This window comes from Carcharhinus amblyrhynchos, chromosome 8, assembly GCF_965287045.1.
Source record: "Carcharhinus amblyrhynchos chromosome 8, sCarAmb.v2.hapA, whole genome shotgun sequence".
Taxonomy (NCBI): Eukaryota; Metazoa; Chordata; class Chondrichthyes; order Carcharhiniformes; family Carcharhinidae; genus Carcharhinus; species Carcharhinus amblyrhynchos.
Genome location: NC_137331.1, coordinates 47,748,911 through 47,768,917, shown reverse-complemented (window position 1 = coordinate 47,768,917; position 20,007 = coordinate 47,748,911). Strand labels below are relative to the sequence as shown.

At 39.6% G+C, this 20,007-nt stretch overlaps 1 protein-coding gene across 1 annotated transcript in view; it reads right to left on the bottom strand.

The window, feature by feature from the left end:
• LOC145346986 (lethal(3)malignant brain tumor-like protein 4) overlaps nt 1-20,007 on the bottom strand; it is a 329,699-nt gene that overhangs the window by 220,485 nt on the left and 89,207 nt on the right. Inside the window, exons 6-9 of the mRNA XM_080194871.1 lie at nt 16,844-16,994; nt 14,148-14,277; nt 11,668-11,782; nt 8,167-8,261 (exon numbers count right to left, since the gene is read on the bottom strand). Coding sequence (XP_080050997.1) covers nt 8,167-8,261; nt 11,668-11,782; nt 14,148-14,277; nt 16,844-16,994 — 491 coding nt within the window. The remainder of the gene's footprint in view (nt 1-8,166; nt 8,262-11,667; nt 11,783-14,147; nt 14,278-16,843; nt 16,995-20,007) is intronic.

Below are 20,007 nucleotides of genomic sequence, written 5' to 3'. Positions count from 1 at the left end.
AGCTCAACCCCCTCAACTCCCTCCAAGGCCAAAATATCTTTGCGCAGGTGCGGCGCCCAAAAATGCACACAGTACTCCAGTTGCGGCCTCACCAATGCCCTATACAGCTGCAGCAAGACCTCCCTACTTTTATATTCAATCCCCTTCGCTATGAAGGCCAGCATCCCATTCGCCTTCCTGACCACCTGCTGCACCTGCAAGCTGGGTTTTTGCGACTCATGCACAAGGACCCCGAGGTCCCTCTGCACCGTCGCCTGCTGCAGTTTTTCGCCCCGTAAGTAATAGTCCTTCCTACCATTTTTCCTACCAAAGTGGACCACCTCACACTTGCCAACATTAAATTCCATTTGCCATTTCCTGGCCCATTCGCCCAGCCTATCTAGATCCTTCTGCAGACTCTCCACACCCTCCGCACAATTTGCCGTTCCCCCAATCTTGGTATCATCAGCAAATTTCGACACTCTACACTCGGTTCCCTCCTCCAGATCATCTATATAAATGGTAAAAACCCCAGAGCAGCTCTCAGCACTCTCTAGAGGGCCCACCTAGGTGCCCATCACTTTCTATCTATGAGCATCAATTCGAACTGTCCAATATTCCTCTTGATTTCTCTTATCCAATGTGTCTGCTCAGGGGTGGGGTAATCCCCTTCCGCTTCAGCTCACTTCAGTGACCAATGCCAGCAATTCAGGGATCATTTAATTTTCCGGCAGAATATTTGTTCATTATTGGATAAGGCAGTTGCAAGTGTATCGTTATTGAGAGCTATTACATTGAAAACATGGCTTTGGATTGAACATGGTTTGTGGGTGAAGCTATCTTGAACCTCATTGTTACCTCCCAATCGAGCTAGACTTTCCACCAGCTGCCCAGCCCAAACAGGCCCTTGTTGCCAAAAGTTGCATTACTTCAAGCAAATTTTGAATAATTTTCCATTCCTTTTTCTTAACCACTTTGCAATGCTTGGATTATGTTCTCATAGCAGCTTTACAATGAATTTAATAAACCAGGCTGTTACATTTCACAGCCTCACAGTAACAGCCATGCAGATTTACAAAGGAGTTTCCATTCGGTGATAATGAGTAAGTAATTTAGTTGCATTATGTTACCTAAAATACGCGAAACAAGAATGGGGAATGCATAGCAACAGACTGTGCAAGAAGTGAAATTTTCCCAGTCTGTACACTCAGCAATCAAGGTGCCTTCACAGAGCAACAAAGTTATCCTCACATCCACATGCAAGAGGGAGCAGATGACTATCTCAAAGTTTTAACTGTCATATTTAATACAAATTGCACTTTCTTCAGTGGGCTTGCATAAGTTCATGCTGTAAACTGTGCATAAAATTGCCTATTTTCCATAATGCATGCATCAGCTTATAGCAAAATGGAACATAAGGCAACAATTTAAATATGCAAAGCATGGCATTTGAATTAAAGTTGATTTTAAAAAGCACCAGATTTCATTCTCTCACCGGTATTCTCTGATATAGGATGTAGTTCCAATCAAGGAATTGAAAAACATTACAGATCCAGATGATTTGTTCCGGTTCATTTAATTAGAAAAATCTGTGTGTACATGTGTTTATTAGAAAATTTTGTGTACACATATTCTTCCTTTCCAACTTCCTGTTATCACGATTTTTTGCATCATTTCTATGCCAACACTTAATATTGAAACTATCCATGTAAATTATATCCTGTGTGAATAACTAGTCAGTAGGATGTAGTTTCAGATGTTGGTATGTAGATGGCACAGTGGAGTGACTTTACCATCAGCATGCTACAGACAATTTCTTGGTGCAATATTTTTTAGGATGAAGTTGAACAGTGATAATGTTACTGATTCAGTTATCTTGATGCCTGGACTAATGACCCGAGGTTATGAATCCAGATCCCACTGTGGAACCTGAGGAATTTATATTCAATTAATTCAATAAACCGGGAAATAGAAAACTTGCATCAGTAATGAAACTGCTAGATTCAAGATTGCTCTAAAAACACAATTGATTCCCTCCTGTCCTTTAAGGAATTAATCTGCCATTCTTACACATTCCACTCAATTGTGACTCCAGACGCAAAGCAACATTCTTAACTATTCTTTTAAATGGCCCAGGAAGTCACTCAGTTATATTCAAGGAGGTGACTCACCATCTTCATAAGGACAATTATGGATAGGCAATAAATACTGGCCTTACCAGTGACAGTGATTTAAAATGATTGCAAAATCAGTGTTGGAGGTCAAGTATTTTGATTTCCAATCCAAACTGAAGTCACAATTGAATGTAAAAATTATTCACAAGAAAATAAAAAAGTTAGAAGCATTTTTAGTTATTGAATAATGTGATAAGTACATACTGTGAATATAAGACTGGGAATTTTACATTCCTGATTATAACATTTTCAAGAGAGATCCGAGGGGAAAGGGGGATGACTGAGCGTTGTTCATGAAGGATTCTCTCACTGTGCTAGGACATAAGAATTTTAAGGACTGAAACCGTTGAGGGTTAAATGCACAATTGTTGGTGGGTATTATAAGTCATCAAACTGTGGCTTTAACATAGAAAGGTGACTTTATAAACAGTTCAGAGAAATATATAAGAAAAACCATAACACTGGGCAATTTTATCAATCCCAAGAGAAACTGGAATAAAGGTAATTTTAGTTGCCCACTGGGGGACACTATCCAGTACTGGATCAGTAAGTTTTTGAAAAGCAAGTTTGCTCAATTTAGAACTTGGAAATTAAGTCATGAAAATAACAGATTGGAGATTGAGACAACAACACCAGCAGCAATAATACCGCCTTGAGTTATACTGCCTCCAAGTGTGTAATCTGGCTGGTCCACTGACTTCAGATCCATTTGGGCTCATGTTAAAAATTACTCTAATGAGCCAGATGTTAGTAACTTGTTTTTCTTGTACATTTCTCTGAACTGTTTACAGAACTACCGTTCTGTATTAAAGCCATAATTTGAAGACTTGCAACACCTGCCTAGAATTGTAACTTTACCCTTACTTCCTCTTAACTCAATTTCAGTCCCTATATGTGCTGGAAACATCTGCAGTTTTAAGTTAGACATCAGTAAGTATTACTGTAAGGCCCAGGTATGTGATTAGTCAGTGCTTGGGTGCTCACTGTTTAGGGAACAGGATATCTGGCACTCGCTGCAAAAAACCTAAAAGCTTGCATCAGCTGTTTGAAAAGTGCACTGTTGCTGTTCTCTAACGCTGCGTCGGGAGACACAGCATATCGTGGCAACAAGGATTCCTAACCCAGGAATGGTAGTACGTCTGGAACAAGGCAAAAGCACAGGACTGGTCTATGTTTGGTCCTCCAGGGTAGCTAGTCTCCCAATAAAATGCAATCTAGAATGCTTGACAGGCATATGAGTCAAGATAATAGCTCCATTGACAATAATGTAGCGCTCAGGTATGTGGATGAGACCTAAACCTGAAAACAGTTCTGGCCTTCTCCTGATGCTGGCTGTCAGCTGTCTGCTCCACTGACGTATGACCTGAATTCAAATTCAGAATAAGATTTTGAGACCTGAGAGCCAGGCAGGAAGAAGTTGTGCCTCATGATCTTTGGCACGTCACAAAGTGTTTCCACCTACTCAGACTACCTTACTGCCCTTTAAGTGCTTACAATACGTTCCCATTTTGTAGCAGAGCACAGTCTAGCTGCAGCTTTATACTATTGACATTTTAAAAAGATTTGATCTAACATGTCTCTCCAACAAAATGTGGTTACATGGTGGAGAAATTAGGTCAAAAAGAACCTTGATTAGACCACACTCGGAGTACTGTGCAGTTATGATCTCCATATTATCACAAGGATACTGAAGTATTTAAACTCATAATAGTGCAGTGCTATAATCCTGTCTTACTGTTGCCATCAATTGAATACTCAAAGCAGAAGATTGTAAATTATCATGTGACCCATTTCCAAAGACAGAATAAACAGCAATTTCCATTTTGCTTTTCAAAGTGCATTCATGAAGTTAGGTTATGTTCAGCTCCTCAAATTCTTAACTAAAAAGCTAAACATCCATTGGTGATCTCAGTTTCTGCTACTTTTGAGACTGCCACAAACTCACATGCTTGCTTTACTCACCACCTCCCCAACTCCCAATTTCTTTACCTTGTCATCGCTACATTAACTGATAGATTAGGATTTTACTATTGGGAAATTGTAAGTAATCTGTTGTCGTTACTTAAAGTAGTCTTTGAAGTGTGAAGTGCATCAACAGTGGCAAGTACTCCGAATGGACAATTTCCTAGAAACTGTTGTTCGATTAAGCTAGTGTTGATATATTTAATAAAAGACAGAGGGATTTCAATCCCTCAAAGATTGTTCTATTGGGGTCTAGACTAAATACATAAGAGTTTTCTGACACTAAAATAAAACTTAATACGTTCACGTACCATGCAACAAGCTGGCTATTTATCAAATGGACTAGATATTGCATTACTGCATTCGAATTGGCAAATGTTATTTTTGTGTCTGTATTTTCTAATGTGAATATACATGGAAAGTGCAGAACATTTCATAGTGGTTGGAATAACATTAGATTTTCATTTTCTGCGCCTTGTGCAAACAGGAAAATCGTATTTATGTAAATGAAAGCTGAAGTGGCAAACACAGATAGCATTACCTATACAGAAACAATTTTTGCTACCTCTCTGCACTTGAATTTCAATGAATGTAGCAATGTTCACCCAGACTTTATTTGCTACATGACTGCTGGTTGCTATGGAAACAGTGAGAATGATTAACTGAAAATCATCTGGGAATGCAAAACAGCAGAGAGGTTTTCAGCTGCGAGTTTTAGGTCACAATAATGTGAAATGACAAATGATCATCATCCTTTTTATGTTATGCTAAAATAAAACTATGATTATATGGCGTTACTAAGGGAACCTGCCTTTGGACAGCTCGCTGAAAAAAAAATACTGACTACGATAACGTTTAAAATGCAATTTCTTTCTTTTAAAAAGTACGGTAACATTGGTCCAAATATTTCAATGATGGGAGATAGTCAGGAATGCTGGGAGGGCCTGGGGGGCAGTCTCAGATGAGGGGTAGTCTCGTTGGGTCAGGTTGCAAAAGGGGTGGAGGGAGAAGTCAGGGGATCAAGAGCTGGGCAAGGGTGCTGATTAGTAGTATAGTTACACAGAAGTTCAACTCAGATTTTTCTGCAGAACATTCCTCTGTAAGAGTTCAGATAAGGAAGTCAGAACCATCTGAACTCTCCACTTCTAACTCACGATTTAGAGGCTATTGGCAAGCCCCAGGGAGATGGGGAATTGCGCACCAGAAGTTCAAACCTCCCTTGCAATTGTCGTCATGAAGTCAGTATGTTGGAATCATGGTGGAGTCCCGTTGTGCATATTGGGAGGGGGTGCATCCTGTCTTCTACAATCCATAGTAAGATCTGGCCCATTTTCTTTGGTTGTAATGGTTGGAAATACTGGGGGTAAAATTCGTAAACAGCAGTAACACAGTAGAACAGGCTTTGGTGAACCAGCTGCCCATTCCAGGCCTGCTTCATCTCAGGCCCTCTCTGAACACAAGCTTGTCCATGAGACCTACCTCCTGCTCTCTCAACCATATTTCCATTAGACTGCCAACCATCCAAATTCTTCCTCAGGCCCATATATTAGCTGTTTATCATTACGAGTTTTTTCTCCTCAAAAACCCTCGACTGCTCCAAATATTTAAACTACAGCTTCATTTCCAACCTCACTTTCCTCTGCAAAGTCATTGAATGTTTTAACCTCCCAAATCGTATCCATCTCCCACAGAGCTCGACATTTGAATCCCTCCATTCAGGTTTCTGCTTTGTGACAACGTTAAACTATCTTTCCTCATTCTTCCAGGCTTGTCTGCAGCCTTTGACGCTGTTACCTACCCCATTCTCTGCAATGCCTCTCTTCTGTCAACCAGCTAGGTGAGAACAAAGTTTGATTCCTATCTATCTCATCACAAGAGGGTGTAATTTACAATGGCTTTTCTTCTTGCTCCTCTGTTGTTACCTCGGGTGTCCCCCATGGAGCTTTCCTTTGTCTTCTCCCATTTGCTGTTGCCAAGCAACATCATTCAAAACACGTTGTTTGGTTCTACATGTGACAACACCCAATTTTACCTCACCAACACCGCTCTCAATGCCGCCACTGAGTCTAAATTTTAGACTTAGCACAGAAACATAGAAGATAGGAGCAGGAGGAAGCCATTTGGCTCTTCAAGACTGCTCCGCCATTTATTATGATCATGGCTGATCATCCAATAGCCTCATCTTGCTTGATCCAGATCATTCACCAAAGGGAGGGGGGGAAGTGGGAGAAGGGCGGCCAGATCACTTTCTGGTTGGGAGGGCAGAGGGGGAGGCAGCGGGTCAATGCATCTCTCGTGGAAGGGGCTGAGGGAGGCCCAATCATTCTCAAGGGGAGGAAGGCCAGATGGATCTCTGGAGGGAGGGCCAGATGGATCTCTATAGGGTGAGGCGGGGGGAGAGTGGGGAGGGCCAGATGAATCTCTAGTGGGGGGAGCTGGGGCAGAAAGCCCCTGCCACTCTGCGGGCAATCGCTGGGTGGGGTGGGGGGGGTTGGAGGGGGTAGAGGGTCATGATCAGTCTGGGTAGCGGGGGTAGTGGGTGGATAAGGGGAACAGTTATGCTGTAGGGGTGGGGCAGATGTCTGTGGGGACCATCACTCCTGCTCTTCGCCCCCGGGCCGCTTTATCTGCTTTTTGTGGCCCAGGAACGATGAGACAGCAGCACGATATTCAATTTTTTTTCTAACTGCATGCGCAGTTCAGAGCTCCAATTGTTTCGGGTGCACTGAGTCCCGCCCGCAGCATGATTCAGACACATAATTTTTTTTTCAGGCTAAGCGCGTATCTGAAAGCAGATTTCCAAATCAGATCTGAATTGCACCCAGATTCAGCACACTTAGAATGAAAATGGTAAAATCAGGCCCTGAATGACACCATGCCTCAGAAAGCAGAATAATGAAGATAGATTTCTTCTGGATACATGTGTAGGAGTCTATTAATACAGGTCGTGTGGTAGTGGGAGCTGTGGCCAAATTGTTTGGAGCAAAATGCATCTACATTTATAAGTCCCTTGGAAACTTGCCATCCTCAGCTCAGTAATGTAATCCATTCATGAAAAGAATGACAATTCTCACTTCTTTATATGATCTGACTCAAATATATCAGCTGTTGCTCAATAGTAGTACTCTCGCTTCTGAATCTGAAGATTGTAAATTCATGTACACAGCCTCAGACTTAAACACACAATCTAAGCCAAACTTCCAGTGTTGCTTTTTGGATGAGACATTGAATCAACGCCTTGTCTGTTCCCTCAAGTAAACATAAGAGATCCCATGAAACTCCTCAGATACTGAAGCAGTCCATGTCCATAGGGAGCAAGATCTGGACATTACTCATGCTTGTGCTACGAAATGGCAAGTAACATTTGTGCCACACAAGTGCCAGGCAATGATCACCCCTGCCCCATCCACCCAATATTCAACAACATTACCATTTCTGATTTACACCACAATCAATATCCTGGGAATTACCATTAAGTAGAAACTTGACTGAACAAGCCATATAAGTATGATGGCTACAAGAGCAGGCCAGAAGCAGGGAATTCTGTGGCAAGTAACTGACCTGCTGACTCCACAAAGCTTCCCCACTATCAACAAGGCACAAGTCGGGACTGTGATGGAATAGTCCACTTACCTACATGTGCATGACTCCAACAAACTCAAGTTGTTGAACACTGCCCAGGCCAAAGCAGCCTAATAGATCAGCACCCTATCCACCAAATGAAACATTCAAACCCTTCACCAACAAGCAGACTGACAGCGTTGTGCACCATCTACAATATTCACTGCAACAACTCATTAAGTCGCCTTCAACAGCACCTTCCAAATCCCAAGCTCTATTGTATAAGAAGACAGAGGAATAAACATATGGAGAGCCCACACCTGCAATTTCCCTTCAAGCCACGCGCAATCTTAATTTGGAACGATATTGCTGCTCCTGCACGGTCAGTAATTAGATGGATGATTAGATTAAAAAAAAGTAAATTAGATACACAGAAAAGAACATTTGTACACTGAATTTATTAAGTATTCTGAAATCAAGATATCGATACCTCTTTAAAGAGTTTGGGGGGTGCTGCTAATGCTTTCTCTTCCTCAAGATACTGCACCCATGACCAAGCTTTTTTCTTTCCAGTAAGCGGTGTGGCTAACAAGAGAAAGAATACATTTCATTTCGTTACATTAAAGAACAAGGAAAAAATCAATTTAGAATATCTTAGTCTCATGGTGCTGGAGGAGTTTGATATCATTTCAACTCAAATAAATGAAATACGCAGATAACTGATAAAATCGACTTTAGAGTCTGCAGCACAGAAAATTTATTTAGAGTCATGCAGTACAGAAAAGGCCCTTTGGCCCATCAACAATAACTACCATTAAAGGCGTGTTTTTCTTGTCCATCTTCGACAAACTTTGCCAAAATATTCAGCCCTTCCTCTGATGATTTATTTCCCAAAGGAACCGGGGTAAGTGGAACTAGGAAGTAGGTTTAACACCCATTCTCTGTTACCCTGTTTCTGCCAAAACTATTGGGTTATGTGCAAATATTTTCATATACACTGGTAGGCATATTCTAATGATATTCAAATAAATAAAGCTTGCCATCCAATGTATCATTTGCACCACTGCAACACTGGACCTGAGAGCTAGGACATGGCATCCAGTGCTGCCACAGATTTGCGAGGATGCACTGAATGTTCTCAACTAGAAATCCTGTGCAATTAACATCCAATCCAAGTTGGGAGAAAAAGGATATTTTAGCTTTAGTTGGCAACATAAAGACCATTTGCTGCAAATTACCCTACCCCCATCCACAAGGACTCCTCATTGAAGGCCACGGGACTTGCCAAAGTAAGTTAAGCTGGTTTAAGGCCAAAAAATGAGCTAGGTTCATGGGTTTAAGGTCCAAATATGCCAAAAGGCACCCAACCTCATAACAGCCAAAAATGCAGTCTATTGCTTTTTGTTTTTCACAAGAATTTCACAGATTCACTCTCATGAATGAGTGCAACTCACTTGTAAATAGAATTGAAGTATGGTTTAGGCAGAAAAGGCAATTGGATGAATCAACTATGTTTCCAAACATCACCATTTGTTTCCTACCCAAGGTGGAATCATACTTGGTTAATAGGAATTTAACCAATTCTCTCAAAACCTGCCAAGTTTTCTGTTCCACCAACTTCATCAAGAATCAGTAAACAAATTTACTTTTTTCCTTTGGTGCAGTTAACTTTAAATTGAGTCTCCTAGTCCTCAAACACTCTACTGAACATATAATAAATTCTATCACTCTCATTCAAGCAAAAATCTTAAAGATCTCCCTCATGTTCTTTACCTTCCTTTCTAACATTTAACATACCAAATCAACACGATTTCCTTATAACTCATCTAAGTTTCGAAATTAGTCACATAACACTACACTAGAGTCTCTCCTTTGTGTTTTTTTTGCCATAGAGAGGCCAGAAGTAAACATGATTCTTTGGATGTAACCTCAAAGTCAGAGAAACTTCAAGGTCCTCTTCGACTTTTAAGTCACATTCTGAGTTATACAGCTTTCTGGAGCAACAGCTTAATAGACAGCATTAATTACCCTATCCATCAAACTCTCAGATCCCTCTCCTGCTTTGTTACCACTTGAATGTTACTGTTTAACATGTACTTCATATCCTTCCATCTTCTGCCCAATTTCACAACTATACACATACCAGTGGCACTTTCTGAACCGATGCTGGGTCCCTTTAATCAAAGTCAAAGCTTCGAACACTCCCCTCACAATTACAGGCCTGTCCTCTGAGGCCTAATGCCCTGACTCTTTTCTTCAAATTCCAGATCATCCAATCCATTGCAGTTCTATCCTATCCAATGAGAAACACAATGGCCAGAACTTTCCAACCTCCCTGAGGCTTAGTGCCAAATTCTCTGTTTTCGCTGGCAGTGGAGGGCAGGGTGTGCAATACTGGAAAATTCCAGCTACTGTTGATTTTTGGCTCCATCACTTGGAGCGGATCACCTGCCTTTTATAGAACCCGACTGAATTTTCATTCCATTTGTTTCTATGGTTTCAGGTGGGTTACATAAAAACAAAAGAATCAATTCAGTTTATAATCAATAGTGGATTGATCCCTAATATTACAAAACCATTTCAAAAAGAGATTAAATTTCTGACTTAAAGCCTGATGGTTGCAAAATGTCCTTTCAGCTGAGTATTCCATACACGGAAAAGAAACAACAATTAGAAAAACCAGTTAGAGTTTGCACCTATGACCAACACTTTTCATATATATGCTCAGGATGTGGCATAAAGATGTATTACAAATATCATGTTTATAAGATTATGTTTTGGGATTGCTATTTTAATTTAGGTTAAAATGAAGGAATGAAGGAGGTTTGGAATTCTGTCAATAAGCTTGGATACTTTGGTTGTTAAAGGCTGTGGGGGAAACAGGGGATTTCGTTAGGAAGAAGGTACAAAATGTTCACACAAACATGGACAATGGCAAGAGCATTTGTGATGATTAGGGTAGACTTATTTTCCATGTCTCACAGTGAGATGTTAGGAATGTCAACTTTTATAAACAGTTATATTTTGAACTGTCTTTCTAATCCCAAAATATAAGACAGTTGAGGGTTTTAGCAAATAGCTAATTAACATTTCTACCTGGATAGAACATTCATGTGATTAATGTCATGGGGAGAAAACTACTGTGGTATCAAGTTGCAGGTTTCTTAATATATCCTGTGACCTCGCAGACAGGTCTGTCAAGAGGAACCTGAGAGTCTGTGAGGGAGTAGAGAGATTAGAGACACTGAGGCAGCCACCCAAAGTATAACTGATTCTGTTAGTCATCAAGAATGCGGGTGGCAGATCATGCTCAGATTGAAGAGGCCGAGGGTGCGATCTTATTTGCTGTTCACGCCACACTCCTGCTGCAGCAAAGTCAGAGAATCTGGCAGCCAGCCAAAACTCTATTCACTGCAGCAGGATGGGAAATTCCTGTCATCATGAACAACGGTAAGATTCTGGTCCAAGTTTATGAGGATTTAAATGAAGCAGGAAGATGTGCCTAGCTTGATTGGGAGATGGATCACCAGGATAACTTTCACAGTAAAAGTCAGTCCAAGGATTAGAAGTTATCTGGCTGGGAAAGGAAAATGAAACACGCCATCAGGAGCAGGGGATAGTTTTAGACTGGTTTGGGAGAACAAAGTGACAACTTAAGGGCCAGAATAAAGTATAATCATGGCATCGAAATTTTAGTTGTTTTGTAGGTAAATGGGGGAAACCTTTCTGTAGCTTAGGTTATAAATGTCCAAATGAATAGTTTAATAATGTTGCTTTGAAATTGTTCATTACAGTGAAGTCTTAAAGCCAGAAATCTTGTGAGTTCCTTCCAGTCAATCACTGGAAACTCAAGTATCTTTTTACAAGTTATTGTCCTCTATGGGAATCACCGCAGATGCCACAGACTAAGTAAATCTGATAAAATTGTATATAACATACTTCATGCAGAATAATAGTAATGCAGTATGTTTCAAATAAAAATGTTGAATACCATGTTTAGGCAACTTGGAATCTGGGTCAGAAAGTCGAATGTTTTTGAAGCTGCTGTGATTAGTCAGCGCTGCAGACATTTTGGTCTTCATTTTTCCATCTTCTTGCACTTCTTCCTACAACATAATCATGTTAATAATGTTCCACTCATGAAATGCTACTTAAAGGAAAGAATCAGGCTGTCTTTTAAAAAGTTGCATTTTGTACCTTGTCTGATAACATCACATGAAGTTTCTGTGGCTGCATAAGATGATCCCTTCTGCACTCAATCAAAAATTAACACTCTGGGTACACCAGATGCATTTGTAATTTGCACCACAGTGATGTGTTTTTGTTACCACATAATAACTTACTTTGTTCCAAATTAGGATGACCCACTAGGGCTTTTGATTTCAATAATGCTGTTCTACCAATCATATTAATTTAATAAGACCACCATTTTTCTACCAAATATTAATGTTGCACTAAATAAATCAATTATTTGCAGAAATATGCAACATTGAGCATGAGAGTTTTCAACACGGCATTTCTTGAATAAATGAGAAAAATATTGTCAGTCTGAAATCTGTTAATTCTTTACCAGAGCCCTTAGAAAGCTGATCTACATCATTCCTAATGCAGTCTGCAGTAATTATTTGCAACACAATATTAAGTTTAACTTAAAATTGTTCATTGCAAACACAGGTACAGTTTTTACATTTGTCTGATATTAAATTTGATTTTTCAAAGCCCTGCTTGTTTTATAGATTTTATTACTAATGTAGATCTGCTTTTCTTTACTGAAAGTTTCATTTTAGGGGTTTCTTTGTTTCAATTAAATTGCAGAACATATTCCATTATTCATATTTATTCATCTTTATATGATCTTATTTCTCAAGCATCACAAACATTCCATATAATTCTCAGCTACAAGACTTGTTTTTCACATGACCAGCTGACATAGATTCATCAATTTTAGATGTTAAAAGATCTATGTACTGATTTCTCATCATTTTTGATGCAGTCTTTGTTACAGCACCCAGGACTCTCATCCTCCCTCTCATTGCTTTCTTCTTCTACCAGACATCAAAGCAATGTCACACACCCACAAACGATGGCTTAGTGCAGAGCAAGATTGGTACATAGCACAAATGACAGGAGAGTGATGGAGTTTTGATGAGAGTTGTGTTCTCAAGTGCAGAAATTGCCTTTCTTTGTTTGAGGAACCATGCTAACAACACCTTGTAAGGTCTAGCAACTAAAAGAAAAATGTTTACAAATAATATAAACAACATTCAGTCTCTCAATGATATATCCAAGCATGGCAGATGGCAGTTCTGATTGTGGAGTCCACCGCCAGCATCTGCAGCACAACATGCGACTGACCGAGACTTTCAATATGAACTATAACCAGAGAAATTTCAGTCACCATGTCGCTGGGGAGTTTCAGATGGTTAGGCCTGTTGCCCTTCATCTGTAAGGCAAAGAATCTTTCTAACAGCAAGATTGAGAAGTGCACAGCAATCCATGACGATTTGGAAAACTTTCAGTCTGTTCCAAAGCATGCCACAATGGAACGAATAAATAAATAATAAACCTAACCATTTATTTTGCAGTGGGATCAAAAGCTGAAACATTTACTCTGTATTTGTGTGAAAGAAATGTTTCTATTTATACCCCGTACAAATATAAAATGCAGTTTTCACCAACAGGTAACTTCTTTCAAAGCAAAAGTACCATTATAGATCCCTGATCTCCCGCTAATGTTTGGGTTAGTAGTGTGCTTTAATTGTCTAAGAAAATCAATTACAAGAACGGCAATAGATGCAAAGCAACTATGTTGGGCACACTCAGAAAATGTGGGGTCTCAGTAGTGAGAGATTGCAGTGTTTCTGTGTTGTATAATCAATGCGAGCTTTGCTTCTTACTTGACTCAAAAGCATTGTTTAGCAATCATGCAATACTGAGTTTGTACAGTTGACCTGTGAATGATACTTATGCTGTGGTTATCTATCTCAGGAACTCTCAGTCCTGGCCAAGCATTGCACCATCTGGTGGGGTAGATTTTCTGTTTCATTTCGCCTTGTTACTCAGTTCTCAAGTGCGGTGAATAAGAAGTTGGACAGGGAAAGGAAGCAACATATATCTTTGGAGATATCAAAATGATTGGGAATAGACCCTCATCTGTCATTGATACAGAACCAAGGTCCAATTGAAATAATATCCTTCTGGCGCCATCTTACTTTTGTTTGAGTGAAGGACTTGAGTCAAAAGAGTTTTATGGTTGCCTGGATGTTATGGGTTAGAGTGTGACCAGATTTATATTACACATTTTGCATTGGTGAAAAGCAGTTTCGACTTCCTGCCAACATCAAAATTGTAATTTAAAAACAAGATGGGAAGCAGCCTGTGGCAAAATTAAAACTTTAAATTGGATTGAATATCACTTCTTAAAAAATTATCTCCGTGTAATAAGGTAAGTATCTGCAGACATGAACAAACCATGTGGCCATCTCCAAAATCTTCATCAGAGTCTTCCTTTAGGTTCACACTCACTTTCCTCTTTCGCTTTTTGACACACTTCAGTATTCCAGCATTTTGCTTCACTGGTGCATAGTCCACAATGGATTGTCTGTTGAAGAATCTTACATTGAAATATGACTTAGATATCCAAGCTCACAAAACATTACCCACAAGTTGAAATATTTTTGTAAAGGTTACAATTATTTAATATTGTCACCTTTGGCCCAATCTCAGGTTCTTACATGAGTATCTATAAAAGGACACCACTGAAAACAAAGGAAAACAGACTATAGAGAAATTAAGAAAACCCTCGATTCACAAACTGCCAAGTTCTGCATTTAAATATATTATGTATTATATTTGTAAAAGAAATTTTGCATTCTGCTTTTTTCTTCATATTTCACAAAAAAACTACACGTCAGAATCATTTCTGATAGTGAAATCTGGATATCACCTCATTCATGACAAATAGCTGGGTTAGTATTGTGCTTTATGCCATTTTAGAATGTGAAATAATCAAAATCAAATCAAAATAACCCCATCTAATGTAAAATATCTTGACCTGTTACTAACTACCATGATCATAATATGATATAATGTCTTGCAGCAAGAATTACTTGGTGTCCTGCCCTGAGGTACTCAATGGACATTCTTCACAGAAAAAGATGTGCCTTAGCTGAGGGGGATGGTTGGACCTAAACATACTGCAGGTATAGGCCCAGCTTCCCTCCATTACTGTTGAATGCCCCAGAAATCCTGGGAAACAATAAAGCTGAAAACTTAAAGGAATCATATAACAGGACAATACTATTGACCTTAAAGTAGGTAGAGGAGCAGAGCAAATAAATGCGAATATAAAGTGAAATGGTGTAGGAATAAGGAGAGGACAGACTATGAAGCTTCTCTTTTTGTTCTAAGAAATTTGGAAATTTACCCTAATTAGTCACCAAACACTTCAAATTTAAAATTCTCATCCCTGAATTTAAATATGTTCATTGCCTTGTCCCTTTTTATTTCTTTACAAAAATATTCCAAACTCCACCACTCTGAGAGTCTGTTCCTTTGACATTGGTTAAAAAAAAGTAACTCACTGTGAGAAAGTGGAAGAATGTGCAGATTAGCCTTAAAGGAAGTTCATTACTAAAGTTCAACTGGGCGGGTTCTTCACCAGCAAAATAAGAACAGGTGAAGTGTTTAAGAGGAGTTTAATAATTGTGAGAGATAAGTGCCAGTGGGGAGTGTAAGCCAAAACAGGACTTCAGTTTAATACCTCCATCTGAAAAATGGCATCTACAACAGTACAACATTCTCTTGGAGCTTCAATGAGCTTGCCCTGGCAAATAAGACTATCAGCTCTCTCAAGTTTGGAGTGTCCAAAAACCCAACCTGGAAGTGAGAATGTCATTTTCACCTATGGGACTAGAGCATAGTCAATCTGTAACTCTTGTTCAAGAAGAGAGATAGTTAAAACATGTAACATTAGTTGTGGGCAAATATTTAGAATCTAAATTTCATGATAAAATCAGTGAGCATTTAGAAATGCACGAGTTAACCAAGATTGGCCAGGATGCCATTCTCACTGCCAAAACCACAACTTGCAAGTGTTGCCAGTAAATTTCAATATTAAACAGATCATTGATACATAGCGAGAATAAACGTCAACTCAGCATTGGCTCCTGGGGTACTAGACATGTAATACTTCTCCATTCCAATCAATGCCAATGTACCCTAACTTCTTGTTTTCTTTCTATCTACCACCTTTCTGTCGATATTACTAAATTTTCTCCTGTAAAATGCACTTGAACATTTTTAAAACATATTGTCAAAGAGGCTCTGAAAATTAATGTACAACACATCTACTGAAATCCCATCGTCTATCTGCTGTATTCAGCCCATGCAACCCCTGCCTCCAGAGGCAAATAAGATAGCAAGTGGGCAGGGCAAAGCTGTCACTGCAGCATTATGTGCAGTGAATGCAATTTGCACGGCCATCTCACTATCCAGCACATCGAGGCAAGGATCACCTGACCCAAGAATATCTCAGAGAGTTCTGTGAAAGATCATCGACCTAAAACATTAATTTTGTCGCTTTTTTATAGATGCTGCCAGAACTCCTGAGCATTTGCAGCATTTTCTGTTTTTATTTCAAGCAGCCAGAGGACCTGGCAGCCAGCACTTCACAGTGTTCAAGCTGTGTTTCCAGGGTTTCTGTATCTCTTCTGCCCATGTTACAGCAGAGAAGTGGGACAGCCCCTGAGAAAATTCACCCTCAGGTTAGGCTGGCAATGAGCACTTATAGTGTGATGAATCAGGTTTGATTTATAAACTTTATAAACTGTGTAAAATGCATTGATTTCTGCATCTGAATTTTTGATATGTGGTCTCCCCACATTAAAGTTTGCCCTAGAAGCACTAATTCACAATATTTACTTCAATATTTGAAGTATGGTCACACCACTTCTTCAGCATTTCACGTTTACTTCCTCAGAATTGTGCTCTATGGACCTAATTACTTGGTTACTTGGCTTGAAGCTGCCATTATACCGTGTGGTGACAGTTTTGGTCTTTAAAATGCTGTTCCCAAGTAACAGGCCTGCAATAAAAACAGAAAGCTGTTTTTGTTGCTATTAGGTTTTGCTAAGTCTCTTGAAGTAACTTTTTTAACTGCTACTTACTTATCTTTGTATTGCTGCTGACAGTTTGTGCCACAGAAACAATCACATTGATTGAACTCCTCCATTGCCCCATACCTTCCACAGTTTTCACAGCAGCAGCTGCCTTCCATGTGGGACAAGTCATTTGTGCAACCACCTTCAGTAATGCCTTCTGTTATGACACACAATAAAGAAAGTGAGCAATTTAATATGTAATGGAAATACAATAGGCACACTTCATCACTGCATTCATACCTTCACCCATATCACTCATCATTACCAAGCTCCTCTGAATTAATTTTAAGATAGAGTCATAGAGATATACAGCGCAAAAACAGGCCCTTCAGCCCAACTCATCCATGTCAACCAGGTTTCCTGAACTAATCTAGTCCCATTTGCCTGCATTTGGCCCATAACCCTCTAAACTTTTCCTATCTATGTACTGTAAAAATGTCTTTTAAATGTTGTAATTGTCGCCATGTCTATGACCTCTGCTGGCAGCTCATTCCATGCACACACCACTCCCTGTGTGAAAAAGTTGCCCTTCAGGTCACTTTTAAATCTTTCCTCTCTCACCTTAAACCTATACCCTCTAGTTTTGGACACCCCTAAGACCTTTGTCCTCCATGGCTTTGTCCAGGGGCTCAATGAGCCGAATGGCCTCCTTCTGCACTGATTTTATGATTCTATATGTCACAGCATATGCTGCCCGCTCTGCCGACACTGGCCCACCTTTTACCCCTGTTCATTCCTTTCACTACACCTCACAAAGTCTTCAGTCCATTTCCACTCTTTAGAAGCCCAGTTAAGATAACTTTCCTTCATTGCCCACCACAACTCTAATTCATTTCTTTCTCCCCCTACTTGGTGACACTGTCCAACCATCATTCTACAAACCATTTTGATAATCCTGTGCACAAGGACTGGAATAAAAGTGCACACTTCTTTCATTCATACATTAGCAAAATAGGTGCTCTTCTCAACCTCAATCCCTCAACTGACATTACAAAAGCTTAATATTGGGTCATGTGTTTCACTGACATAAATAAATTATTTTATGCAAATTGGTTGCTATGCTTCCCTACATTGTAACAATGACACATCAAAAGCATTCTATTCCTTGTTAAATACTTTGGGATTTCTGAAATTGAAAGATGCTACACAAATGCAAGTTCTTTGTTTCTTTCTTCAGTCTTATTCTTTCCCAGAACCTTAAAACTCTTTTTGTCTCACCTCACCAAGTTTTTAAACTCATCGCAGCATTAATTAAATGTATAACTTAATTCATTATATCATTTAAAGATTTGTGATACTGCTTTAGTTTGGTGCTTTATTTTTACAGTAAGTTAGAAAAAACTAGATTTTAAAGGCTAGAATTCTGTCAGAAATGTACATAATTCTCCAACTGACAAAGTGGAGGATTATTTTAAATTACTTCCTTTGAAATAATTAATTAAACACTGCATATTTGGCCATAAATGTATTCCTTGCTACCTTTCACTTGGAAATATATCTTTATTTATATAACAGAGATGGCCCATGAGTGTTGACCATGAGAATCCTTGATTGCCCACACAGAGAAACAATGAGGAAGCTCCTTTTGTGGCTCTGTCTTCATGATTTTTATGCTCTATGCATCACCAAGAACGTGGTCACAGAGTTCTGCTAAAGGCACTATGGAATACTCAACCAGCTTCCAGGAATCCTATTTCTAATTCATCTTCCTTCCTTTGAAAATTACCCACACCTGCTATCACAGACTTCATGCAGCAGAAACCTGTTGCATGAAGTTCTCAAGCAATAATCTATTTTATGTTCTGTCCTTCCTCGCTAGGCTTAGAGATTTAGCTAAGGCTGGTGGGAATCAAGGTTCCTCTGTTTAACCACAAGATTTTACGTGAAACATTTTTGGCTAATTTCAACCCATTAATATTTGAGGTGCCAATTCACACCAAGCATTGCCCACATTTTCAACATTAAACTTGTTAAAAGGCTGACTGGAATAATTGGTGATGTAAGGGACTGGGAATAAGCGAGGTAATTGGGGCAGAAAATTTTACTGTGCATTTGGCCATGGTATAACTGATCGGGCAATGCTGTGGTTCAACTGACCTGGCAATGCTTGATGTCAACACTGGGCATCAAAAGTAGGAAATGTTTCATTTTCCAGCACTAGTTATGGTTTTGGGCATGCACTTCCACCATGCAGAATATTTACACTGGCTATAAGTGATGAGATCCAATACGGTCCAGAAATTGGGCATCAGGCTTCATTAAACCAAGACAGAAAAGAGGATGGGGCCAGGACAACAGCGATCTCGGGACCAGGAGTGATAATGATCTGGATAATACCCTTCTGTAATGCCTGAACAGGTAGGCCAAAGGCCATCTTGAAATTGGAGTTTGGGCATCACCTTAAACTTCTGATGTCTTCTTCAGGGTTCAATTTTATGCTGGCAATATCCTTCAGATAAGTTTTAGGGTGGGTGTTAAAGCAGACAAGAGTAAGGTGGCAATCACTGGGACTGTGGGGTCAGACAGAGAAATCCAATTCCTCTTAGTTTCACTTTTTGGAAGAATAAACATATAATTCAAACTACATCAAAGAATCCTGGAGTCGGCAAACCTAATGCCTGCCCCCTCTTTGCTGACTGATTTTGTAAAAGACTCCTTGACATTAGACCTCCAATGTCTATTTCAGACATCCATCCAGGATAACCCAAAAACTGATCCCTGTAACTTCCATTTGCTGGGTGAGGCCAGCTTGCTGCACTGTGCAGTCCCTATAAAATTGACAAGGAGCTATGCGCAAACACATCTGAGAGGAAATGTTTGTGTGTGGCCAGTTTATTCCCTGCACCATATTATCCCAATTGCTGCGCAGCTGTACACCCATGTAGCTCAGAGGGAAAGTGAGGCCAATGCCTGTGCAACTTCAGTGCAGGCTACCTCACTGCTAATTTGCTGTGTTTTGTGAGCATTTTACTGCCAAAAAATGTACAAAATGCATTAAAATTTCTACCAAAGTATTTCTATTAATTATTGTAATCACAACAACCTAAGCTAATGCTGTTAAAGAAATCTAGTCCCTGTCTCAGTACCCACCTCAGCTTCGTGCTGGTATAACATTGCAAGTATAAATGCAGACTTGAAGAAAATATCAATTACCATTTATAAATTCACGC